The sequence below is a fragment of the Microtus pennsylvanicus genome, chromosome 5 (genome assembly GCF_037038515.1).
Source record: "Microtus pennsylvanicus isolate mMicPen1 chromosome 5, mMicPen1.hap1, whole genome shotgun sequence".
Taxonomy (NCBI): domain Eukaryota; kingdom Metazoa; phylum Chordata; class Mammalia; order Rodentia; family Cricetidae; genus Microtus; species Microtus pennsylvanicus.
This window is the reverse complement of record NC_134583.1, coordinates 119799432-119825995: the sequence shown is the minus strand read 5'-3', so window position 1 is coordinate 119825995 and position 26564 is coordinate 119799432. Positions and strand designations below refer to the sequence as shown.

Here is a 26564-nt window from a genome sequence, read left to right as displayed (position 1 = left end):
GGAGGCCGGGGGGCGGGGGCGGCACGGAGCGGGCGGTGACGGCGGCGGAGGCAGCGGCTGGGCCCGGGCCCCGTGCGTCTGTCCGCGCCCGGTGGATGTGAATCGGCGGCGGCGGCGGCGGAGGAGTCGGTGGGCCGGCGCCCGGCCTGTGGGAGCGCGGAGGATGAGGCCGCTGCCGGGCGTTCCTGGCGTGGCGGCGGCCGCCGCGTTGTTGCTGCTGCTGCTGCCCCGGGCTCGGTCTGACGAGCACGAACACACGGTGAGGCGAAGCGAGCTGCGCGGCCGCCCCCGATCCGCTCCCCCGCTTGCAGCCTCGCCAGGCCCGGCGCGGCCTGGAGGCCCGGTGCAGCCCTGCAGCCGGCCGAGTGCTCCTTCCGGTCGGGCATGGCGGGGCCGGATCCGCGGGAGCTGGGAGGAGGAGGCATTTTCGAGCACCCCCGGCGGCCTGGGCCTTGCTCCTCGGCTCCGCCTCTCGGGGCTGGGGCTCGGGGGTCGTCCAGTCGCGGGCTCTGGACCCGGGGAAACTGGATGCTGTGGGACACAGCACGGCGGAAGATGGATGCACCGTGATCACCAGGCGCTTGCCAACCAGGAAATACCCATCGCTTCATGGCCCGCTCCGGCCTTTTCCCATCCTTCTCTCTCCTGTCCGAACCGGATTCAAATCCTGGGGTGGGGGGGGGACAGCTTTAGTGAACCGGAGGCGTGAACGGTTTACGCCTGGACACGTCTTCACTCTGCACGCACTAGGTCCTCAGGCCTTTCCTGTAACTTTGTCCGCGCTCGGCGAGTCCCCAGAGGACATCCGGGTGGTCGGTCTCTCTAACTGGGGCAGCTCTGACCCTGGGGGCCCTTGAGTCACCCAGCCCTCAGGCCACACCCCCCACTCACTTTTGCATTTGGTCTGAAGTTGATTGGCGGTTTATTTAATTGTATTTTCACATCAAAGCTTGGATTTAATGACTCTTTGAGTGACTTTCACCTAGAGCTGTAACGCTGCGGCCCCCCCCCCCCCCCCATGGTAGACTCCGGGAAGCAAAAAAAGTCTGATAAACCTAGAAGGTTGCTTGGCGAATGATTATTTTTATTGATAGGATTTTTGCCTGAGAAGTTGTGTATTTACTAAATTTGAAAGATATGGAGAATGTCCGGCTGTTACTGCTCGGTGACGAAGTGAGGACATTCTCACTGCTCTACGGCCTGGATTAGCTGACTTCTTTTAGCCAGAACCTAGTGGCGTGTATGTGTAAGTTTTTCTTCAGAGAAACACTGAACTGGTAGCATGTTTTTCTGCAACACTCGTGATTCTTTAAGATAATTTTGTTCAGATTTTAAGCAGTTAAGTGGAAACTACCCTTTCTATCAGTTAACTTGTCTTAGATTTTATGAAAGGTAATATTTTTGTACAGTATTATGAGACCATGTACATATTGGAGTAATTTGATTTCTTTTAAATACCCGGCAAGTATCATTTTTTTCAGTATTTTAGGTAGTATTTGATAATTTTTTAGTACTTCAGTTCCTATGTAAAATCCTGAATTTTAATAAGTTACAGTTCCACTAAATAGACATACAAATTTATATTCTACTTTTTAAGTCTTGTATTTTATATTGCTATGAAGAGGGAAGTCCTAGTTTATAATTTAATAAATTGTAAGTGTACAAAAAGTAGCATAATTTGCAAATTTAATATGTAAGTGGCAATGTCCATGAAAAACATTTTAAAGTTGATTTTTGTTTTCAGTGACTGTGTTGCCGGCATGAATGTGTGCTCATTACGTATAGAGTCTAGAAGAGGGTGCCACATCCCCAGGAACTCGAGTTCCTGGTGGTTGGTTATAAGCCACCCACTTTGAATGCTGAGAACCAAACTTGGGAACTCTGCAAGAGCAACAAGTGCTCTGAACTGCTAATTGTCAGGGGAAGAATGCTGAGTGGGTGTTTAAAAAACACTTCTGGGATTAAATTATTAAACAACAGCTTTGAGAAGCTAAAACTTGCCCCTTAGAGCACGTTCTATTAAGACATCACAGATGTAATGCTAATACAACTTGGAATAGCATGTGCTTGGTCCTGTTGTAAGTGATCACTATATATTGACTCACAGTAAGTGTGTATTGATAACCCTGTGAAGGCTGGAGAAGTAGCTTGTGGTGTGCTTTCCTAATATATGCAAAGCCCCAGTTGGAAATAACAGAACCCCCAAATAAATAACCATGGGAGGCATATGATGCACCCTTCTAACAGATAAGGAAACAGGTCTAGAGAGGTGGTCATGTGTAGGAGGTTCCACCCCGTAGGGAGAGAGGCAGAATATGATTTCACACGTTCTACGAGTAAATAAGTCTTTTGAAAAAAACAAATTGTCTGTGTTTTTGTATATATGTATGGTGTGTGTATGTGTGTGAGTGTGCATATGTGGAGGTCAGAGGTTAGTGTTAAGTGTGTCCTCAGTTGCTTTCCACCTTTGTTTTTGAGAGGTTATCTCACTGGTCCTGAAGCTCACTCAGTAGGCTAGACTGACTAGCCAATAAGCCCCAGGAACCCTCCTTTCTCCCTCCCAAGTGCTGGGATTACAGGTGTGTACTACCTCCTCTGTTTTCTCCTGTGGGTGAGAGAGAACTTTACCAACTGAGCCACCTTTCTAGGCCACGTTAATGTCTTTAGTCTACTCAGGTAATGTGCTCTGTAGCTCATGCTCTTTTAAACAGTACTGTAAGACATGGAATAGAACATTTAGGTGCATGAAGAAAGGTCCAAGGTGAGGACGAGCCTAGGTCCACACTGTGTTGTTAGAAATGTTTGTACTAGCATTAAGAAGGGATAGGGCTAGCTCCTGGGCACAGTGGGTGGTGTGAACAGTCACGCAGGACTGTACTTCCTTGTTTCATTGCCCACTTACAAGTATCTTGAAATTACTTTTAAACAAAGGGTCTTCTCCCTCCCTTCTTCCCTCCCTTCTTTCTTTCTTTGAGACAGGGTTTTTCTGTAGCTTTGGAGCCTGTCCTGGAACTCACTCTGTAGACCAGGCTGGCCTTGAACTCAGAGAGAGCCACTTGCCTCTGCCTCCCAAGTGCTGGAATTAAAGGTGCGTGCAACCACTGCACAGCACTCTTTCTTTGTTAATGCTTTTTGATTATTTTTATTTGTAAAAATTTGTTATTTGTGCATGCGCATGTATCAGAGTGTGCTTACATGTGTGTGTTTGCCCTTGGAGGCCATGGGAGGGTGTTGGATCCTTTGGAATTAGAGTTTCAGGTGGTGGTGGGCCACACCCAGTGTGGTGCTGGGAACCAAGCCATAGAAGAGTTAACTAGCTCTCTTAACTCTTCTTTGTTAACTGTTCTTTGTTGTTGCTTTTATGGGGATGGGGTGTCAGTATTGGCCAAGCTGTTCATGATTTCAAGTGATTCTCCTGCCTTGGCTCTCTGAATAGCTGAGGCTACTAGTGTGCATCATTATTCCTAGCTAGATAGTTTAATTTTTGTGATGGGTCCCCCAAATTAATAGCTGGTTCTAAGAAGGAATGACTACTTATTGCTCTCCCCCAAAGTTCCCCTTTTCTCTCCTTTTTCTGTATCTGCTACTTAAGTAGGATTTAGTTTGCCATTTGATCCATGTAGTATTCTTTTGTTTTTAATGATTTTACATTTTTTTTTCCTGTGGTTTGGATGGGTGAGTGTATGTGCCACAGTGGGCATAGAGAGACCAGCAGACAACTTGTGGGAAATGGTTCTTTATTTCTACCATGTAGACTTGGAACTGACATTCAGGTTATCAGGCTTAGCAGCAAGTACCTCTGCCCACTGAGCCACATTCCCACCCCCAGTAGTCTTTGTGTGATGATGTATCCAAAGATGTTCTGACATTCCTAGAAAAATAATGGAAAGGAAATGTGCTGTTGACTTCTGGAGAATGTGCTACTTTTAGTTTTTAAAAGTTGGACTTGTAGATTATAGGACATACTGCTTGAAATTAAAACTAAAGAATGCTTTCACTCACTAAAGACAGCCTCTTATTACATGACTGAGGGCTCATCAAAAGTCTCTTAAAGCCATATGTGGTTGGACACACCTTTAATCCTAGCACTGGGAAACAGGCAGTTGGATCACTTGTGATTTTCAGACTAGCCAGGGCTACGTAGTGAGACCCCACCGCCCCCTTTAAAGGCTTTTAAAGTAAGTGAATGGGGTAAGGAAGATGGCTCAGTGGGTGAAAAGCACTTGGGCATTTTTATGAGTTCTGTTTCTCAATGTGATCACAATGTTGTGTTTTGTCATTGTGTCCTTCACATCTACATACACACTGTGACTGTGCTCAGTCCTAGGAATACTTAGCGAGTGTCCACTGAATGACTTGAATAATTAAGTACCTGCTAGGGACAAAGATACACTGCTGGAAGCATGAAGCTCGCTTAAAGCACAGTGAACAAAACCAGACCATTCCTCCTGTTAGCTCGTGGTCGTCGTCCTGCATCTTTAGGTCCCTCCTGGAACCCCATTTCTTTGTAGTCCTTGGTAGTTGTAGTTTCAGTCCTTCTGATAAGGGGAGGACCCTGCCTGTGCCTAGATGGCTCTGCTGAAACATTTTATATTGTACCACTGAATGATAGGGGAAAGGTTTTAAGGAAGACTTAATTTGTGTTTTCTGTGTATGGGTGTTTGGCTTGTACGTAAACAAAAGGTACCATGTGCATGCAGTGCCCATGGAGGCCAGAAGAGGGCATCAGAGCCTCTAGAACAGGAACTAGAGCTGGTTGTGAGCTGCCTTATGAGTGCTGAGAACTGAACCTGAAGCCTCTTCAAGAGCAGCAAGTACTCCTAACCACTGGATCAGCTCTCTGGCCCGCCGAAGTAGGATTTGTATGCTTGGCAAATCAGCCTTTGTCTTAGTCTCTGTCAGAAGGAACATTAGGACAGTGTTTGAAGATTTACCCTCAGAGTTTGTGAGTGTGCTGATGCAGATTTGGTTTGTAGGACATGCTGCACTTGGTCCTGCTTGGGGCCATACTTAATGATAGACTGAATGTTTAGGTGCAAAGCTCTTTTAAGAAAAAGTGGTTATCTCAACCTATGATTCAAAATTGCATTTCCAATTTATTTGCATTAGCATCCTTATGTGTGGTTTTAAATAACTGAAAAGCGTTTGAAACTAAATTCTGAAGTACTAGCAGAGATGGATTTTGCTTTTTTTTTTTTGGTAAAAACATTTTAAAGTCAACATGTTTCTTTCCTGTAAAATGAAAGGCAGCGTTTGCCTTATTCTGAGCTCTTGATCCTTAGTGGGCAGCATAATTTCCGACTTCTTTATTCATGTTTTATAAAAAGGGGGCAACACTTTATCAGTGTTCCTCCTGGGGGGGATTGATGACATCTGTCAGGGAAGAAAGTTTTGGGGTTCGCATCTCAAACATAAGCAGAATAATCAGGACCCAACACTATGAGTGCTTGAGAAGATGGTTTTGACTTTGGAGAATAGAGTGTAAGTAGTATCTGAAGTTTTTTCCTTTGGGGTAGATTGACGTCTCAAATGAAAAGTTTGGCATTGAATGCTGTACACTGTTGTTGCTCTGTACAGTTATACTTTCTTTTATTTATTTCTTTTTGGTTAATAAAGCTGCCTAGAAGTCAGCAAAAGTATAGTCCTGAGTTGTAAACTTGGTACTAATAATTATATAAGCTTGAACAACTTTATGAGACAAAGCCTTGCTAGGTAGCCAAGGCTGACCTAGAATTTGCTTTGGAGCCTGATGTGACATCAAATTTACCTCTTTTCTACCTCAGCCTTCCAAAGGATGTGATTTACTGGTGTGTCTTACCACTCCTGGCTTGGACAAATTGTGTAAAGTCTCTCTTGTTTTTGTTTTGAATGTGTAAAATAGGCGAAGTAATATGGCCCATCTCACAGAGTTTTGAGAAGATTCCATGTTTACATAAAGACTTTATTTAGAACTGTGCCTAGCTCCTGCATGCATTAGAAAACGGCAGCTAGTGTGGTGCTGTTACAGAAGCTGATTAGCCCATACCATGCTAGGGATGGCTGGTTAAGGTCTTATCCGAGGAATTGAGAAAGAAGCCTTCAGTGCTTCTGAAGGGCAAGTAGAATTTGACTAGCTGGAGAAAAGCTGGGCATGGTGGTTTGCAGGGAGAGGGAGGAAAAAGGTCAGGAACAAAAGGAAAGGAGGACTGTGTCCTTGGGCAGTGCGGACAGTAGTGCTTCAGTGAGAGTCTTCTCAAGGCTGGAGTGACCAGGTGAAGACTGAAGAAGCTGGATTCTCCTCTCTTGTGGTCACTTCCTCCAGAGGCTTGAGATGGAAGGAATTACTGCTGTGCTAGCAACTTCTGCTATGCTTCCTTGACAGTCCTTCCCCCAGGTACATTTTTCAGGTACATTTTAATATCCTGTTTCTCAGTGCCGTTGCCCAGTGTAGTTTTTCTAAGCAAAGTATTTTAAGTGTGTGCTTAGACTTCTTGGCATGTTTTGGGAAGGAACTAGACCAGCCTTTACCATAGGTTTCGAACAGGTAGATTAATGAAAGAAAAGCCTTCTTACAGACTTGGGAAGCTTAGAGAATTTGTCTGCAGCTTGAGGGGAGAACTCTCCTAATAAGGCTCTTTAAATCCTTTCGGTTCTTTGAGCTTCAAGGTATCTTTAAACATGTTTTTTTCTCTGAAGATGAAACTCCAGTTTTACTAAGAGAGAGTCTCACTATGTAGCTTAGACTAGCTTCAAACTCATAACCTTCCTGACACAACTTCCAGAGCGTGTGCTTAGTATGTGCCACTATGCTCAGTGAAAATGAGTTCTTAACCTTGTCTTGGGACCTCTTACTTTCAGGGTCAATAAAATCTGGAATGAAATAATAAACATTTTCCATTCATTGTATTTGACTGCATAAAAGGAGCCCTGGAAAAGAAGTGAAGCATTGTTTGTGCCTTAGCGCTCACCTGCAACTCCAGTGTTTCTGATTACTCCCTGAGCCCTGTTCCCAGAGGCTTAGACTGCAGTGAGACACTTGTTACAGTTCTTGCAGTTCACCTGCAACTTTGTGTTTCTGACTGCTACCTTAGGCCTCTTCCTAAAGAGCATCTTAGACCCGAGAATGTGCATGGTTTTTGTTCTAGTTCTTGACTCACGCAGCACAACTTTAGCAGCCTGTCAAGGCTTCACAGATGTTCAGAATGATAACTTCATTTCAGAATGTGGGTTTAATCTACATTGTAACCCTTAAACTGTTTCAGTGTATATAAAGTAAATGACTGTCTTACTTTAAAGAAATAATTATGTTCAGATTTTTTTATTTCTAAAGAATATGTATATTGAGGTTTATCTCAAAGGTACTTTCTAAAGTTGCATATAGTACTTCTACAGACTTAGCAGAATCCAGGGCCAGGTTCTCTTTAGTGGGCACTTCTGTATAATGTTCCATTTGCAAGTGTTGCTCACTCTTCTTTTATCTCTGAATGAATACTGTTATAGTTAGTGCATGCTTCAGACTGACTAAATTGCCAGTGAACTCAACATTCACCTTTTCTTCAGTGTTTACCAGTGGTATTAAATACTTTTGTACATTGTAGCACTTTGCCTTGGTGAATTGGTTTTGATTCTTGGAACTGTGATCAGAGAGAAGTGGTTGTTTGATCTGTTTGGAGAATTCTGAGGATGTGCAAGTAGAAAGGAGTATTTTGATTAGTGCTCCGTGGTTGTGCATTTTGGGAGAACAAATGACGTACATACAGATTGGTCAGTCCTGCCCCCAAATAAAAGGAGTAGTTATGGATGGGGTCTATGGAGACGTCAGGACTCAGACCCTGGATTCTTTACATCACAAGTGGAGATTAGCTGTAGCAGTTTTCTAAACTTACCTGAAGCAGCTTATGGTTTTCTGTATTCCTTTTCACCCTGACCTTTCTCTGCTAAAGTGGTATTAATTGTTCCTTTATTGTTGCTACAATAGTTCTCTGTAATCAGAACCTTTTCCTCCATTGTTAGTCATTTATTTGTATAGTTTTGTGTGGATTGGGAACTTGGAGGGAAGAATATTCTTTATTTTTGAGACAGGATATGGCTGTGTAGCTCTGTATGGTCTGGAATGCACTACATAGACCAGGTTGGTCTGAAACTGAGAGTCTCCTGTCTCTGCCTCCCAATGCTGGAATTAATGTGTCATCATGCCTGGATGATGAAGGATCTTTTTATTGTTCCTGTATCTTAATATCTAACTTAGGACTTGCCGTGTGCTACCTGATTCTTGTTTCTTTGATGATTTGAATGATGTCTTGCATGAACAGTGAGGCATTTAGTGTCATTAGGGTGGTAGTGGTATGAGCATAAAGGAAGAAGCAGGCTTTTGGAGTAAGAGTCGATTAGTGGTTAGGGGTTTTCTGGAAGACAAAGAACCTTGGGTTTGAATCTCTATGGCTAGAGAATTGTATCATTAGGAAAACAGAGTTGAAACTGGTAGATTTGAGTAGGGTGAATTTGTTTGTAAACATGGTAGATTTTGGGTGGTGGTGGCACACACCTCTAATCCCAGCACTCAGAAGGCAGAGGCAGGTGGATCTCTGTGAGTTTCAGGCCAGCCAGGTCTACAGAGCTAGTTCCAGGACGCCAGGGCTACACAGAGAGACCCTGTCTCAAAAAAGAAAAAAAAATAATAGATTTTTATTGAATGTGTTTACTGTTGAGTTTTCAGTGGGAGAACTAGAAATAGAAATTCCTGTCGTTGCTAGTTGTGTATCTTCCTGTTACATGATTCGTTCCCTTTAAGAGATTAGTAGCGTGGGGGACATATTCTGTTGAAAACAGAATCCTCAGTGGCCAACACGGTTGTTGGCACATTTTAGGTACTTCATAAATACTATTCCATTGGGTTAACTTTTATACTGTTAGTTAACCTGAGAGTGTCTGAGCACTTGCTAATCTTGTAGAGGGCCAGACTTCAGTTCCTAGCACCCGTATAAGGCACATCACAACTTCTTGTACCTCCAGTTCTGGGTAGATCTGATGCCTCTTGCCTCCAAGGGTGCACACACAGGAACACATACACACAAACACATGCACACAATTTAAAAATAAATATTTTTTAAAAAGAAATCTGAGAGTGTATAGTTAATATTGCAATGAATTTTAAATTTTAGAGCTTTTAAGAAATCTTTGGCATATCCAACTGCTGGGCCATAAAAAGATAAAGTTGGCTGTCCCAGGCCTGTATGTGGCTATGTGTAATATTCACTGATGGTTAGAGGTATAATTATTGAAATACATGCAAGGTCTTTCTTGACAGGTGGGATTGGCTTTGCATGTTCTTGTGTTGGTTTCAGTGTTGCTCTTTCTATTTGTCTCTTGTCTAGGTCTTTGATCAGTATCTGCGAGAAAGACTAAGAGAGGGAAGGTTGTATTTGTTTGTGCTGACGTTAGTTTGTGTGTGTATGTGTGTGTGTGGGAATCATGAGGTTCTTGATAAACTGTTGGTTTTGTTTCTTCCTTCCTTGTGCAGGCTACCCTGTCAAATTATGTTGTTTTGGAGCTTACCATTGCTTAATAGTTATAAACCTACTGTTACAAGCTGTTGGACTTTTAAAAAATATTTTCTTTTGTAAAACAAAGTTTGGAGAAAATGGATCCTGAGACCACAATTAGGATACAATTTTAAGAGTCATGAAACTTGATTTTGAAAGTGTGGGCATTGGTACTCAGATTAAGTTTCTACTGTTTCGTCGTTTTAGTATCTTGAATGTAGACAATGCACTTAATTGAATTAGACATTTTAAAAGTACATGTCTTGTTTTTCTTCTTACAGTATCAAGATAAAGAAGAAGTTGTTTTATGGATGAATACTGTTGGGCCCTACCACAATCGCCAAGAAACCTATAAATACTTTTCACTTCCATTCTGTGTAGGGTCAAAAAAAAGTATCAGTCATTACCATGAAACTTTGGGAGAAGCACTTCAAGGAGTTGAATTAGAATTTAGTGGCCTGGATATTAAATTTAAAGGTAAGTCAACATTAATAGTCCTTGATGACATTGGGGCCAGAAATTTTATTTTATGGGTTGTATATTATAGGATGTTTAGTGAAGTAAATTGTTCCTAGAATGTTTCTCTATTTTTCTGAAACGTACTTTTCCAGCAAACCCCTGAGTTATATACATGTATGGCCAAGGAAGGCCTTCACAAAATTCCTAAGAAAGTAATTTTTGGAGTTGTGGGATCTCCAAAGGGATATGTGGTTCTGAGGAGTTTGTGTAAAACCGCAGATTTAACTTGTCAGAATGTTTTCCTTATTGTTATATTAATTATTCTCTTAGCACATATTTAAGATTTAAGTCAGACTCTGTTAAACTTGAGGGGAAGTCTATTGGCGCTGTCTGTGAGACTGTTTACTCTTAGTGTGTTCCTCTGTGGAGTGTGTCAGAGTACTCCTTACACAGGTGTTGCTTCCTCACAGGCCTTGATTTCTTGCACAGGCATTAGTTCTCTGCACAGATGTTGTGGCTAAAGCATCTCTGAGAAGTTGGAGTTCTGCAGGATCTTTGATTAAGGGTCTTGATTTTTAATAGAATGTGGACTTTGTACTCAGGAGCTTTGTTTGCAGCCTCATTTCTTTTACTGTATCAATTGTAGTAAAATTGTTTGCTCCAATTTTGACTTCAGATATTTTTAGTGCATTGGGAGATGGCTTTGAAATGAGGTATGAAAATAATGTTACTTTGGTTTGTTAAATTATGTTCTTATTTATCAGATTTTTCTGTTACTGTTTTGAAAATGAGTGTAAATTTTATACCTACCCTTGGGACTTAATTATAAAATTAAGTTGTAAATTTAAACCACAGTGGCGTGGCCTATAATTTTATGAGTGTTGGAAACATACCCCGAGGCATATGTTTTAATTTAATAAGGTAATTGAAATATTTAATCACAAATTGGAAGAAACTAAACTGGAACATGTGATCTTTGAGAACCTCAGTACTATATCCACCCAGCCTCTCTTTCTCCATATTCGGTAGACATGTCTCATTTAATAGAGAGGAGCCAGCTAGAGAGAGTAAACCCATAAGTCCTGCTTGGGTGCACTGATTTCATCAGATTTGAAAACCTTATGCTTTTTGTGCCTGAAGAAACATTTCTTTAGCAGTCTTAACCTTCCTTTCTTCTTAACCTTCCAATTGCTTGAGTCTGAGATGGAGATAAATACAGGCTATTTTCATGGGCTTGAAAGTGAGGTTTATTTTCTTTTCAGATTAAGCTAAACACTTGAGGCATGAAAGAACTACCAGTTATTACTCCCTGAAAGGTAGCAGTTCTTGGGGTCTAGCCAACTCTATACCTTCAGCTGAATACTGCCAGAACAGGTACTAACTGGGGTAGTCCAGATGAAGCAGCTACTAGGAATTGATTTTTTTTTCTGCTACTGTACTTTTTTTTTTTTTTGGTTCATGGATAGAGATGATCATTCTTTGAAAGTGTTCCCAATTGTTATTTAACTTTTAAAGGTAGAGTGCACTTTTGGAGACCCAGATGTGGACAGTCTGTTTATGACGTATCACACATACTAATAGTGCTCTAGAAAGCAGAACCAGTACTGTCTCAGTGTGAACAGTTTGGTTGTTTTTTATTTTGAGTGTTTTAAGATAGGGAGTCATGAAACTCAGACTGGCTGCAAACTTGCTATGGAGCTGAGGCTGGCCTTGAGTTTCCACCTCCTGAGTGCTGGGATTACATTATATCTAGCTACTGTTTGTTTTTAGTCTTTCATATCAAGCATTTGACTTTTAATGATTCTTCTGAAGGCATATTCATAGGAAATAAAATTGTAAAAATAACACATATGTACCACATACATATGCATATAAACAGAAACTCACATGCATACATGTAAGCATATATATACAGAAACAGTTTTTTTTAACCTAGAAGATATTATCAAGATAATTGGATTGGTACCATTTTGTAGCATTGAAGGTCACTAGAGAGATTATGTTAAGGAACTAACCATAGTCTGGAGTCTGGGTTGTGTAGGATGCCTCTCACTTCACATTTTATGCACAGCTTTCTTTTTTTTTTAATATGCTAGTGCTAGACAAAAATGCTAATTGAGACCATTTGGAGAAAACGCATAAACTGTACAAGGACAGATCTATATTAGGCATCCGTGCGCCAGGCCTGGTTTTATTACTTTCTAATTATGGGTACTATCTCTTAGAACATTGCAGTTATGGAGTGGAAAGAACTTGTGTTTCAGAGTCAGACATGGTACAGCTCAGCTCTGCCTGTGCCTACTTGTGTGGTTGTAGGCAGATAATTCAGTCTCTTTGATCTTTTACAGTTCTTGTCTGGGAAGCATGGGGAATATTATAACCTGATAGAATTATTGTTAGATTAAGTGAAATAATGTACTTTTAAGAGTACTGGTATATAGTTTATGTTTGAGAAATGGTAATTGCTGTGCTTACTAATAAATATAGTATGGATCTGAATTCTACTTGTTTATGTATTAGCAATTATGAAAGTTAGTTTGCCGATTGTAGAATTTTATACATTCCCAAACTACTGTACTCTCCTGCAGTTCTATTAGGCTAGTGCATTCTTGCACACCTTAGCTGCTAAGACTGAGTAAGTTCTTAATAAATTGTCTAGCACCGGGACAGTGTATACTTACTTTTATGATAATTGGTTCCTTTTGATTATTAGATGATCTGAGATTGTAATTCTTATGTTTGTTTTGTTCTCCTCTCTCTTCTCTCTCTCTCTCTCTCTCTCTCTCTCTCTCTCTCTCTCTCTGTCTGTCTGTCTGTCTGTCTGTCTGTCTCTGTGTGTAAAAGTGTTACCATGTGGCCCAGGCTAGCCTAAGCCTAGAGCTAATTTGTATATCCCTTGCTGGCCTTTGCTGAGGTTAGCTTTGAACTTAACGATCCTCTTCCTTAGTCTCCCAAGTGCTGAGGTTACAGGAGTGAGCCATCATGCCCAACTGGGATAGTATTCTTAACTAGGACAGGTTACTGCCCAGCATTTTTTCCTATTATTTGAGAATTCAATGGTATAATAAAGGACATTAATAGTTGAAAAATAGTCCGGTTTTATCCCCTGCTTTTTCAGTCACAGTCCAGCTGGCCTTGGTGAGCTCCCAATAGATCAGCCCCACTGTCTCCGTGGATGGGTGCACCCCTCTTGGTCCTGACTTCCTTGCTCATCTTCTCCCTCCTTCTGTTCCTCATTGGGACTTTGGGAGCTCAGTCCAGTACTCCAGTGTGGGTTTCTGTCTCTGTCTCTATCTCCTGAAAAAGCAGGGGATAAAACCGGACTCTCTGAATATGGCGGACAATGAGGGCTGCTGAGAAGCCAAGGACAATGGCACTGGGTTTTGATCCTACTTCATGTTCTGGCTTCGTGGGAGCCTAGCCAGTTTGGATGTTCACCTTCCTAGACCAGGATGGAGGGGGGAGGACTTTGGACTTTCCACAGGGCAGGGAACCCTGACTACTCTTCAGACTTGAGAGGGAGGGGGAGAGGAGTGGGGGGAGAGGGAGAGGAGTGGGAGGACGGGGAGAGGAGTGGGGGGGAGGAGTAGGAGGCTGGGAGGAGGCGGAAATTGTTTTTTTCTCAATTAAAAAAAAAGAAAAAAATAGTTGAAAAATAGTGACTTCTAGGGATTCTTCCTTTCCACATGCTATATTAGTTTTCTTTTAAATTATTTCCTCTTTAAATATCCTAACCTAATATAAGATGACATTTTGTACTTCTTTTTACCTTGAGTGATTTGGTAAATTTAGAGTTCTGCAGATACGGAGAAATGTCAGTGCTGTTTAAAGCCTTATGTACTTAAAGTTAAGTGATTCTCCAGCTTGGCTGCTCTCATTCCCAAAGGCAACATTTCTAGTCGAATATCTGCCTGGGTGGAATAGTCCTGACTGCCAAAGGATGGGGAAGGAACTTGGAGTAGCAGGTTTGCTTCTTCAGTTGGAAGGTTTTTACTGAAGACAATCCCTCACCCTGTTTTCAGTCTCTAACTTCTGCTGTTTCCACTGCTACTGCGTGTGGAGCCTTTAGAAACTCTCCAGAGGAAGGATGTTCTGTCCCTGTCTCTGCAGCAGGGGACAAGTTGAGGGTATTCATCTAGCTGTGTGATGGGTAGGGAAAGAACATGAGCATCCAGCCTCACAGTCTTTCTAATTTCTTGTCTTCTTTGCCATTTTTTTTATTGTGTTTGTTGTCATCATTTTCTGCTTCTTCATCTTTTTAGTTCTAGGAATCAAATTGAGTGACATCCCTAGCTCTTGGTTTGCTTTTTTTTTTTTTAATACAAGATTTTGTTAAGTACTCCAGGTTAGCCTCAAACTTGTGGTCCTTCTGTCTCTTGCCTTCTTAAGTCCTAGGATCAAAGGTGTAAGCTACCATCATGTCCATTTCATATAAATATTTGCCTGTAATTATTCTTATACGTTCAGCCCTAACATACGTTGTTTGCATTTCAAGGTCTGTGCTATCTTAGGCATTCTGTGACGTCAGGTACCCCCCCCCCCCCTTGCAGCTCTGTTATTCTATTTTCCCCTGTGTTATGTGTCACTGGATATATTCTGTTTTTCCTTTTCCAAAAATGTATTAAACTCTTCTTTTCATTTATAATGGTTTAGATGAGAAGGTCCCTATAGTTCAGATGTTTGAATACTTGCTCCTTGGTTGGTGGTGCTGTTTGAATGAGTTTAGGAGGTTATGGCCTTCCTAGAGAAAGTATGTCACTTGGGCTTTGAGGTCTCAAAGCCATTTCAGTTTGCTCTTTCTTTTTGGAGCTTGTGGTTCAGTCTGTGAGCCCTTAGCTTCTGGTCCAGCCACCATGCTTGCTTGCTGCCATGCTTCCCTGCTGTGATGGACTCTATTCCTGGAACTGTGAGCCCAAATGAACCCTTCTTTCATGCTGCCGTGGACATGGTGTTTCGTCACAGCAACAGAAAGTGACAACCATCACTGTTTCTGCTTTCTCTTCTGATGGACTCACATTCTATCATATGGGCATTTGTGGGGCTTTAGGAGGGAGAAGAAAACCACCTGTGCTTAAACTTGCCTCTAAAACTGGAAGTATGGGAACTTGCTGCTAGGTTTGTCTTCTGTTGGTTTCAGTCAATCAGTGCTTTAACCATACCAACAATGAGAATCTGAAACTTTGTCAGTTCTTTGATTCCTTAGTACCTTCTGCTAATTGTAATACAGTTTCAGTACATAAAATTTAGGGTCTACAGAAGAATATAAAAATGGAAATTTTTATTCATCTAAGTTGTTTAAAAATATATAAAATTAAACGAAGTGTATTTGTACAGTCCTGTAATTCTAACACTTGTGAGGCTGAATTGGAAGGATTGGGAGTTCCCTGCAACCTGGGGTCTATGATGAGATCCTGTCACAAGAAAGTGAAAATTGAATTCATGTTACCTATGTTATTTTTTTTTTAGCCATAAGTATTTATTAAGGAAGAGGGAGAGAGAAAGAGGGAGAGAGAGAAAGAAAGAGGGAGCCTATGTTATTTTTTTTAATGCTCAGTCCTTATATAGTGCTTATTACATGTCAGTATCTTGAGTATTTTTAACTCAATAAGTTATATGTAATTATTTTTATTCTCCCTTTTTTCTTATAACATCTCGTGAGTTTATTCTTACATTGTTATTTTTCAAATGTGGCTACATACTACTCTGTAATTAGGATATGCAGTTTCCCCCACTCTAGTTACAAGGTGATCTGATCCCTCCCTTTCTTTCACTTTTTTTATTTAGTGTCAGGGATTGAACTGAGGAGAGGATACCATGAATGTTAAGCAAATACTCTTGCACTGAGCTACATTTTAGCCCTTGTTTTAAAAACTTTTTATTTTGAGACACAGCCTTGCTAAATTACATGGCCTGCCTTTGAGCTTACTCTGTAGCCCTGGCTGACTTGAAATTTGCAGTCTTTCTGTGTTAACTTCCAAATTGCTAGGATTACAGGGTCATACTACTAAGCCCAGTTGGCATTTCTTGATACCTATTACCAAGCAGCCATTTAACAAATGGCATGGTTTATGCTGCCAGTCAGGTTGCTCAATTAATCTGTACTTTTTATATAGTTTTAAAGTTAACTGTGCACACACCAGTATTTCCAGTCCGTGCTTTTTTAATAATATATGTGGCAGTTATTGAGTATGTAATTGCATTCCAGACAGTGTTGGGCTGTGAATGTAGAGTTTAACCAGACGTCTGGCTTCGGGGATCCATCCCTAGGCACTCTGAAATTGTGCACTGAATTTCGTGTGAATCTACATTTGCAGGGTAGGGTGGGGGTGGGTTTGTGGCAGGGGAAACAACACTTTCATGATATTCTCAAGAGTGTGAGGGAAAAATACTTAAGAATACTGTGAATACGTTCACACTCCAGCCTTCAAAGGAGCCAGCACAGTTGTTTTCAGTTTCAGTTGAGGGACTGTGAGGGTCATAGAGGTTAAACCATTTGTTTCTGTTCAGGTAGCTAGTGAGTAGTGGAACTCAAACCAGAACTCAAGATTTTACCCATGTCTCTTTGTACATATATGGTGATTTCATGATAACTTTGCTATTGGATTTGAGGTAAGAGTCTACTTTTCCATTTTAGTAATGCCATCAGAAGAGAAGGTTAAGTGTGGTGGCATGGTACATTCTTAGAGAACTCAGTATTTGCAGTGTTGTTTTCTGGACTTTTATTGGGCACACAATGGCACTTGGGTTCTGGGATCTACTTAGTGTGGTGATCTCTTTGAAAAGTAAGTATCAACATTTGCTAACTTATGTCTTTGTTTTGTCCCCTCAAGATTTTTACATTGCTAAAATCTCAGTTGCATTTTCTTTAGAATTTGAAGGGAGGTGTGCTCTGTTGTCATTTTCAACCAGTGATTCATGGTGAGAGACTTTTTAGGCTAGTTTTTCAGTTAATGCAGAAGGTAGATGGTGATTTGGCATCTTTGTACACATTGTCGTCAAAGTAGTTCCTGCTGAGAGAAGAATGCTATTATGGTCGGGCGATCAGGCTGCTGAGTTATTTGTGATGTTTATATTTGCCTTCATGTCCGAAAGAGGAGTTTCATTAAAATGACCCACCGGTGTCCATTTTGCAGTGCCACAATAAATTGGTGATAAAACTAGGAACCTCAGCCAAAGGGGCAGTCTGGGTGTGAGAAATCGGACTACTCTGTGGAGGAGAAAGTGTGGGATGTAAAGGTTTTAGAATGGCCTGCCTGCTAGCATTAGTGTGAGCCCCAGGTTCCATAGGCCAGAGAGTACATGTTTGCAGGGACTGTAGGTAGTTAAGTCATGTAGAGTGAAGGGGAAGAGGACGGTATATCAGTTAGAGTTAAACTGTGGGGAATCCGTTATGCAGGTGAACAAATGCATACTGAATATCACAGCATTTTTTTATTTAAAACTACCACATTGATAAGACCATTTAAACAGTCCCTTTTTGTAACAGTGGGCATACAATGGCTTTGCAGGATCACTGTGAGTCTTTCACAGCCACTACAGCAATTCTTTGCCCTCCAAATCTGGACTCTTTAGTCCCATCTGTCCCTTCTGAGCTGTTGTTGCCCTTGCCCTTTGTACATTATTGCACACTATAGAGGTCTCTTTGGGGTACCTCCTACTGACAGTTCTAGATTTTGCTGTAGAAACTCTTTAGAGCAATTTATTTTCTAACTCTTAATTGTTCAGCATTAGATATTACCATTATGAAAATCCTAAATTCCTTGTTGCCTAAAAGGGAATGAGATAGAAAGAAAATGTGTGTACAAGTCCTGGGCAACATTAATTTCTTCTGCGTGGAAGGGAAGAGTAGCTGGGTCTTCCCGGTCCTCTTCCTTGGGACAGGGTGTGCTTTGTCATTTTGATGGACCACTCTAGGCTAATAATCTCTTAATGAGGGGAAGCTGTTTTCTCAGACATGCTCTGGAATATAAAATTGTAATTTAGATCACTAGTTCTTAAGAAAATAATGATACAGATAACCATTAAATTCATCATTCATCTATAATCTTTAAGAAACGTTAAATTTAAGAATTTTCATGTTTTTGTGGGGAATTTGTATTTCAGATTCTCAATTACCAGTATGATAGTGTAAGAAAATTTATTCTTTTTTGGTTCTTGTTAAGATTGATTTATAGTGTTCTAATTGCTTAAGTAATATATCAAAAGTTTAATCCTTTTGATTGACATCTAATTTTTTTAAACAAGCACATTTTTGAAACATTAGAAATTAAAGACCATCTGAACACAATTGCGAAAATACCATTTTTGCAAGCAATCAGGGATGGAAATGTCTTATCTTTAGGGGATTTTTGAGTGATTTATAAGTAGAAATGCCTATCAGATAGAGGCTAGCCTTGTGATCTTAATGATTGTGAAAGGTTATTAGGAGTCCTCATGACTTCTGTGACCACTGATGACTTGGGGTTCTGTGCTGTTGAAATAAATGTGTTTCTGGGTGACCTTAAGCTACACTGTTATCTCTGTTTAGGCTCATATCCTTAAGCTTTCCCACACAGTAAGATTTCTGTATGTGTCTTAAGCTTTTTTGTTCTTTGTTTTTATAACAGCTTCTTTATTTTAAAGTGACTTTGTTATTATTCTTGTATAATTTTCTTTGCATGAGGGTTTCCTTTGTGTAAGGCAATCTTTGAAAATAAAGATGATCAAAATCTTTCATTTTAAGGTAACGGAAGATAAAAAAAAAAAACTTTCTCAGCTCCTATATGCTTCTCACCAGACTATTGGGGAAAGACATTAGCTTAAGCAAATGCTGACTTTTCTTCTTGTGCTGTATTTCCTGTAACTATTGGCAAGCCAGTAGGTTAATTTGTAGTTTTACTTTGCAGATGATGTGATGCCAGGTACTTACTGTGAAATTGACTTAGATAAAGAGAAGAGGGATGCATTTGTGTATGCTATCAAGAATCACTATTGGTACCAGATGTACATAGATGACTTACCAATATGGGGTAAGTACTCTCTGTTGCAAACTAAGACTTCATATAACCAGTGTGGTGAGGTGCCTGTCTTCCAGATCATGGTGGAAATGTTCTGCTACTCTTTGCCCCAGAATAGTCTTTAATGATTCCTCCTACTGGAGGCATTCTGATGCTGCCAGACCTTATAGGAAACTCTCACGATAAAAGGTCTGTACAGTGAGACTTTTCTGACTGTAGGAATTCAGAGGTTCTTGGAACATTGGAAATTTCCTTTCCCCCTAGTTTCTTCACAGCTTATTTTCTCTTAAATATATCTAGAGGGACTGAGTAGGATTTTAAAAATTTACCTCTCGGGGGCTGGAGAAATGCCTCAGAGGTTAAGAGCATTGCCTGTTCTTCCAAAGGCCCTGAGTTCAATTCCCAGCAACCACATGGTGGCTCACAACCATCTGTAATGCCCTCTTCTGGCCTTCAGGCATACACACAGACAGAATATTGTATACATAATAAATAAATATTAAAAAAATTATCTCTTTATGTGCCACTGTAGTATGTTTTTAGGGGCATGATAATTTCTTGAGTGTTTTATTTTACTGGTTCCTTTGTCATTTTCCAAAACATTCAGTATTGAAGAATTATTCTTGTTTAGCTCTTGCTTATCCATACTGTTGGGGAAGAAATATAATATGATTAATACAAACTTAGGCATAGTCCAAAAGTAACTTAAATAATTAAATTATTTGAGATCCAAGGAATACCATAGGCAATTACCATAGGCAACATGTTTGATTGCAAATTTTTCTGTCTCTAGATATATGCTCTATGTATAAGAATTATCTTTTAATCTTAAAATTGTTAGCCGATCATTATGTTTATCTGCAGCAAAACTGACTGAGCACATTAGATCAGAATTTAATATATTAAAGAAATTTATGAGAAAATTAATCTCTTGGGAGGAAGAGGCAGGAAGATTTCTTTGAGTTTAAAGCCATCCTGGTCTTCATAGCAAGTCTGAGGCTACCTAAGATTACATAGTGAGACCATGTCTTATAAAAAGAAAAGCCAATCTCAAGAGATATTTGTATACATTATTATTACTCTGCTCTGTGTTAATTAGGTGTATAAAATAAGCATTTTGTATAAATGATCGTATTAGTGTTATAGGACAGGCATTTTTGTGGTCAGCTCTAGGGTGGTAGAAGACAGGCTAAATATTTGCTAAAGATTTCTGAACTTATAGTTCAGAATATAATTTAATATAGTTTAATATAGTTTAGAATATAGTTTAATGGGGAGAATCCATTAAACAAGACTTTTCTTCATTTGTAGTGAAAACAGATTCCTTTCATAGTTCTCCTATTATTATGAACTTTTAAAGATCACATATGGCAGGCATTGTGACTTATGTATCCCAGAGGCAGAGGCAGACAGATCTCTGTGTTTGAGACTAGCCTGATGTACATAATGAATTTTAGGACAGCCAGGACTACGTAAAGAGGCCTTGCTCCCCCACCCCCACTTTACATTCATTTATTTAGTGTTGGAGGAATGGGATGTGCACATGTGCCACAGCATGGGTGTGGAGGTCAGAGCACAGTGGGAGCCTGTTCTCTTCTTCCACCATGAGGGTCCTGGGGTTTAAACTCAGGCTATCAGGTTTGGTGGTCAGTGCCTTTCCCTACTGAGCAATCTCTCTGGCTCATTATATTCTTTTTTAAAATCTGCATCTTCAGTTGTTTGTTTTCCTGATTATTGTTCTAAGCCCCTTTAGCAACAGTGGTATGAAGTGTGCGCGTGCACGTGCATGCCTTGTGGGCATGTAGAGGCCAGAGATCATCTTTGAGTGCTATGCCTTAGGTGCTGACCACCGTTCTTTTTGCTTTGTTTTTGAGGTGGGGTCTCTCACTTGGCCTGGTACTCACTGATTAGGCAAGAACCTTTGTGTCTTCATGTCTACAGCCCTGGGAATAAGCGTACCACTAAGCACCATCCCCAGCTTCTTTATGTAGAGACCAAGCTCAGGTTCTCATGCTTGTGTAGCAAGGACTTTACCAGCTGAGCAATCTCTCTAGCCCCTTACACATTTGTTTTTAGAATTAGAATCTCAGGGTCTGCCATCTTTAAATATTTTTGCATAATATGTAATATCTGAACCTGGGCATTCCTCTTCTTTGTAAAGAAAAAAAAAGATTCTGATATGATGTTACTTGAACAAAAGTTTCAGTCTTTCAAAAGCCTTTTAGAGAAGCTGTGTCTTTACCCCCAAGTCTAGTTTTTAGAGTAGATAGGCAAATGAATTCCCACTTTTCCCCTCTCTTTTCTCTCATCCTTTTCCTCCCCTGTCGTGCGTGTGTGTGTGTGTGTGTGTGTGTGTGTGTGTGTGTGTGTGTGTGCAGTTACTCTGACAGGGGGTGACATAGCATGTTTCTGAAAACCTGAAATACTAGGTAGTGTGCACAGGTAAGGTGATAACTGCAGCAGCAGATACTAGCGGTGACAGAGTGAGTTCTGAGTGTCATTATCTGTCACCATTTATGCTAAATTTCTCATTATTTTGTACTGGCGTGACCATGATGTGTGTTTGCTAAGAAGTCTAGCTTGCACTTTTGCTTTGTGCTAACATGAGGATGTTGACAGCATTGTCTCTTTACATAAACTTAGTGAACTCTTAGTGTCTGGGTGCTTTGAATACTAAGTGGTATTAGCTTGTATAAAGTATTTTTTCTTTTGTAGGTATTGTTGGTGAAGCAGATGAAAATGGGGAAGATTACTATCTTTGGACCTACAAAAAACTTGAAATAGGCTTTAATGGAAATCGAATTGTTGATGTTAATCTAACCAGTGAAGGAAAGGTCAAATTGGTTCCAAATACTAAAATACAGATGTCCTATTCAGTAAGTTTAAAAATAATTGTGTATAGGAAGAAACAGTTGTGTTTGTAAACCTTAGAAAATAAAAGTACAATGAAAATTAGATGCAGCATAATTCCTCTGTGTATCTACATTAAGTCTCCTAAAGGAAGGGTTTGTGGGATAGGATGCAGTGCGGTAGTGTGTTAACCATTGCTCTAACATGGTTACCATCGCCACCAGAAGGTCATAACTCAGCCATGTTTTTAGGTTGCAGGAGCCCATGTTATATCTCTGTTCATTTGCTGTCACAAATAGAGATGGTATGAAAGTCGGTGGGTAGGTGCAGATTGCTATGATCTGCTTTATTTGATGGTAAGACTTATTCCTAAGACAGTAAGAGCTTCTCAGAGTCCTTTAGCAGCTATGAAATTAATTCCATTCTCTTAGCTTAAAAATGATGGAAGAAAATTATTTCCTGGTCATTAGAAAGAATCCCTTTGCTTATAGGCAGTTTTGGAAATTCTTTTTGTTTACATGTACCAAATATAAGTAATTGTTATATTACTGTGTTGGCGGAGGCCCCTTGTTTTGTTCCCAGCCCCAAAATAATCACACAGAAACTGTATTAATTAAATCACTTCTTGGCCCATTAGTTCTAGCTTCTTATTGGCTAACTCTTACATATTTATTTAACCCATTTCTATTAATCTGTGTATTGCCACGTGGCTGTGGCTTACTGGCTAACTGTCTCCTATGGGGCTACATGGCTTCTCCCTAACTCCTCCTTTTCCCCAGCATTCAGTTTAGTTTTCCCCACCTACCTATTCCGTGCGCAGGCCCAAGACAGTTTCTTTATTAACCGTTGGTATTCACAGCATACAGAGGGGAATCCCACATCATAACTGTACAAAGAAATTTAATAAATGCCATAAACCACAATTTAAAGACAAAATATTTATTCTTATTTCAATTGGTTTAAATACTTGTAAGATGAGTTGGCACATGTACTAGATAGTATGTCAGTCAACAGTAGTTAGTCCCTGAGAGGTGAAATGATCCCTCTAAGGAAAGATGTAATATTGTACTTGTTTAAACTTCTCACTGGGGCTGGAGAGATGACTCAGGGGTTAGGACCTAAGTTAAATGCCCAGCACCTACAGGGCAGCTCACAACATCTTCACTCTAGTTCCAGGGGATCCAGTACCCTCTTCAGGCCTCTGCTCACACTGCACACATGTAGTGCACAGACACATACCCATACACATAAAGTAATAAAATTAAAAAAGAAAACTTCTGGTACTGTCTGTATTTTCTCACCATTTTAATTCTAAATGTGTCAGTATTTCTGAATTTTCTATGAGTTTTTGCATTAGATTGTTAATTATTTATTGGCCTTAATTTTCAAGTGGGATTTTTTTTTCAGGTAAAATGGAAAAAATCAGATGTAAGATTTGAAGATCGATTCGACAAATATCTTGATCCATCCTTTTTTCAACATAGGGTAGGTGTTTGTACTTTAAGATAGAGCTTTGTGTGCAAATCAGTTCCACATTGAGCATCTGCCTATGTGGATCTTTATGCTAAGGACTGTGATTTCAAGAAATAACTACTGGTGATTTCAGATGTAAATTTAGAGGAATAATAAAAATAGCTGGCGTGATACTATAGTCTAAACCAGTTAAGAGATACACAGGGAAAAGCACAGTATGTGGAAGCCAGATACAGCACTTTAATTGTAATGATGTTGATATTGGAAAAGTGGTTCATACCATACATGGTCAGATGGGTGTCTTAGTACTGAAACTCAGAATTAGACAGACCTTACCTGTTGATGGTGAACTATTATTGGCAGACTTCCCTACATGGGCATCTGTGGAGAGCAGCAGCAGAAAGGAGCATCTCTTGGAAAGGAGGGATGAGAGAACAATGCAGGTTTTTCCAGTAGAAATCCTTCCAAATGGAACATCAAGAAAGGGAATAAATGCTTCCCATAGTCCTCATTCTGCATCCAGACATTCAGTTGCCTGAAGCATTTAGGTTGGGGTTTGGCTGGAACTCAAGCTCAGTTCAAGGCAGTACAGTTGGTAGTGTCACTTGTCTCCAGTCATGGTCTAAAAATTTAGCAATAAACAGGTGACACTTAGGATTAGCAACACTAGGGGGCACTGGAGTGCAGCAGTTGGTAGAGTCAGTAATCGCCAATATCTGTTTGCATTATTAGTTTTATACTTAATCATAGCCAAAAAGCTTATCAGTGATGTTTTATTATTTTCATAACTATTTCCCAGTATAAATGTCTCAAGAGTATACCACATGGTATAGTTTTTAGAGTAGTGCCAAAGGAATGTTAGAAGTTTCAGGTTGTTGACAGTGTATTAATGTAGGATTGGTTTAAAGTTTATACCTTAGGTTGTATTTTTTAGATTAAAAAATACCAGAGAACCTCATTAGAGACTTTAATACTTTAAATTTTAAAATTTATATTTTAAACTGATACATAAAACATGCAAGTTATATATATTTATGAGGTAACATCTGATACATATATATGTATGTATAAAATGCACTGTTTAAGCCAAATTAAACATCTCCTCAAATTCAAATATTTATCATTTCTTCATTATGGAAACATAAGGGGCCATTTAGATGGTTTAGTAGGTCAAATCTATTGACCTGCATTTAGTCCCCGGGGTCCACATGGTAGAAGAAGAGAACTGACCACACACCAGATAAATAAATGTAATAAAACTTTTTTAAAAAGAACATTCAAAATCACTTTTGAAATGTATTGTACATTGTCATCTATCTACAAAAGAAGATACCTATAAAAGAAACCTTGTACGTAATTTCACATAAATACCTACAATACCTACAAAAGAAGAACACCTTGTATGCAGACAACCCACCAGAACATTACATCCTTCCCACCTTCTCGGTGACTTTGACCCAACCTGTCCCCCACTCCTGTTGTCTTCAGCCTCTTGGTACCCGTTGTTTGCTGTCAGCTTCAGTGAGAGCACTTGTGTATCCCACATACAAATGAGATAGTGTGGTTCTTGTCTTTCTCTGCTTTATTTTACGCAATAATTTTTAGCTCCATTCATGTGGGAAATTTTAACATTTAAGGCATACCTTATTACTAACTGTATATAAAATTTTTCTCTTTGCAACCTTGGATAGTTGGCTAAAGATTTGTGTCATACATGTTTTCCCCCTTCTATTGACCCTTTCGGGGTTAATTTCTTAAGTGAAAACAAAAATCCCATCTTTGGAGACATCTGCCATTTCATTTTAAACTGCTTTTTGAAATCCTTGGTGATGCCTTTATGACGCGTTCACATGGCATATCGGAGACAAACATTTCAGGGTGTAGTGTATTAATTGTTCATTTATAATTCGAATGGGTGCTCAGTGAGTAAGTTGTTGGAGGGGAAGCCACAGAGTCCCAGTGTGAGTAGCAGAATCAAAATCGCCCTTCCCATTCATGCCCTTCCTTAGTATATTAGCCTGAGTAAAAATCTACCCTCCTTGTGTAAACCAATACAGCTTTGTGTTAAGCTTTCCTGGGACTCATGGAGCTCTGAGCAGAATTCCTATGAATAATTGCAGTCTGCAAGTGAAAGGCTCTGTGGTGGAGAGGGCCCTGTCTGACTTGGACCTTGAAGACTAGGGAGGATTTACAAAGGAATATAAATCACATGTGAGAAGACAGTGTATGGAAAATAGGATGAAAGTCAGTATGCTGTGCTTGGTCACTGAGTGGGGATGGAATTTTAATGAAGGCAGGCATTGAAGATGTGGAAAGCCATGGACATGAGGAAATTGAGCTCTGTAAGTTTTAGAACAGTAGTGATAGTGAACATTGCATTGTAGAAAGATTTGCTTGAGAACCTTGTACAGCATACATTGGAAAGAAGGAGAGAGATTAAACAGCAACAACAGGCTAAGCAGAAATTAGTCTTGTTAAATTGTGAGATGATACCATGGGATGCAGAGGAAGGGATACATTTTGAAGGAAAACAGAAGTTTAATAATTAGGGCTGGAGAGATGGCTCAGAAATTAAGAACACTTACTACTTTTGCAGAGCACATGACTTTAGTTTCCAGCCCCCATGTCTGACAGTTCACAACTGCCTGTTACTCCAGCTCCGGAGGATTCCTCTTCTGGCTTCCGCAGGCACCCATATATGTATGTGCATACCCATACACTGCTACAGATATACAATTAAAACTAAAATCTTTTAAGTTTAATAACTGTTACTTATGAAGAATTAAGGAAGGTGCAAACATAGTTCTAAATTTTCAAAGCTAAATATTAGTTTCATTAATAGCAGCTAGAGAATAAGAAATAACTGGGGTATGTTGAGGGAAGATTATGGATTTTCTAAGGGTAGTCCCAACCTGGAATTCCACAAAGACATTTAAGTGGAAGTGATGGTAGTTAGTGAAAGTGTTTGAAAGCTGGAGATTTGAGCAGGTGAGGGCTGCAGGTGTTGCCAACATTATCATCAGAAAGCTAGTTAAACGTTTGTGAGCCTAGAGTCATGGTTGATTGCCAAGACCTGGAGCCTTTGGAAAAGTTGGCCAAGGGTGACCAGAGTGGACAGGTGAAAGATAAGCGGCAGTTAGTGCGTTGGAATGGTAGAGTGTCAGCAGAGGGCAGAATTGGCAGAGAGATAAATCAGTTTAGATAAGCGGCATTTAGTGCGTTGGAATGGTAGAGTGTCAGCAGAGGGCAGAATTGGCAGAGAGAT

At 40.1% G+C, this 26564-nt stretch overlaps 1 protein-coding gene across 1 annotated transcript in view; it reads left to right on the top strand.

Moving 5' to 3' along the window:
- Tm9sf3 (transmembrane 9 superfamily member 3) overlaps window positions 1-26564 on the top strand; it is a 52450-nt gene continuing 25886 nt past the window's right edge. The window contains exons 1-5 of the mRNA XM_075974080.1: window positions 1-259; window positions 9803-9998; window positions 18866-18988; window positions 21692-21852; window positions 23234-23311. Of these exons, the coding sequence (XP_075830195.1) occupies window positions 164-259; window positions 9803-9998; window positions 18866-18988; window positions 21692-21852; window positions 23234-23311 (654 nt within the window). The 5' untranslated portion in view covers window positions 1-163. The remainder of the gene's footprint in view (window positions 260-9802; window positions 9999-18865; window positions 18989-21691; window positions 21853-23233; window positions 23312-26564) is intronic.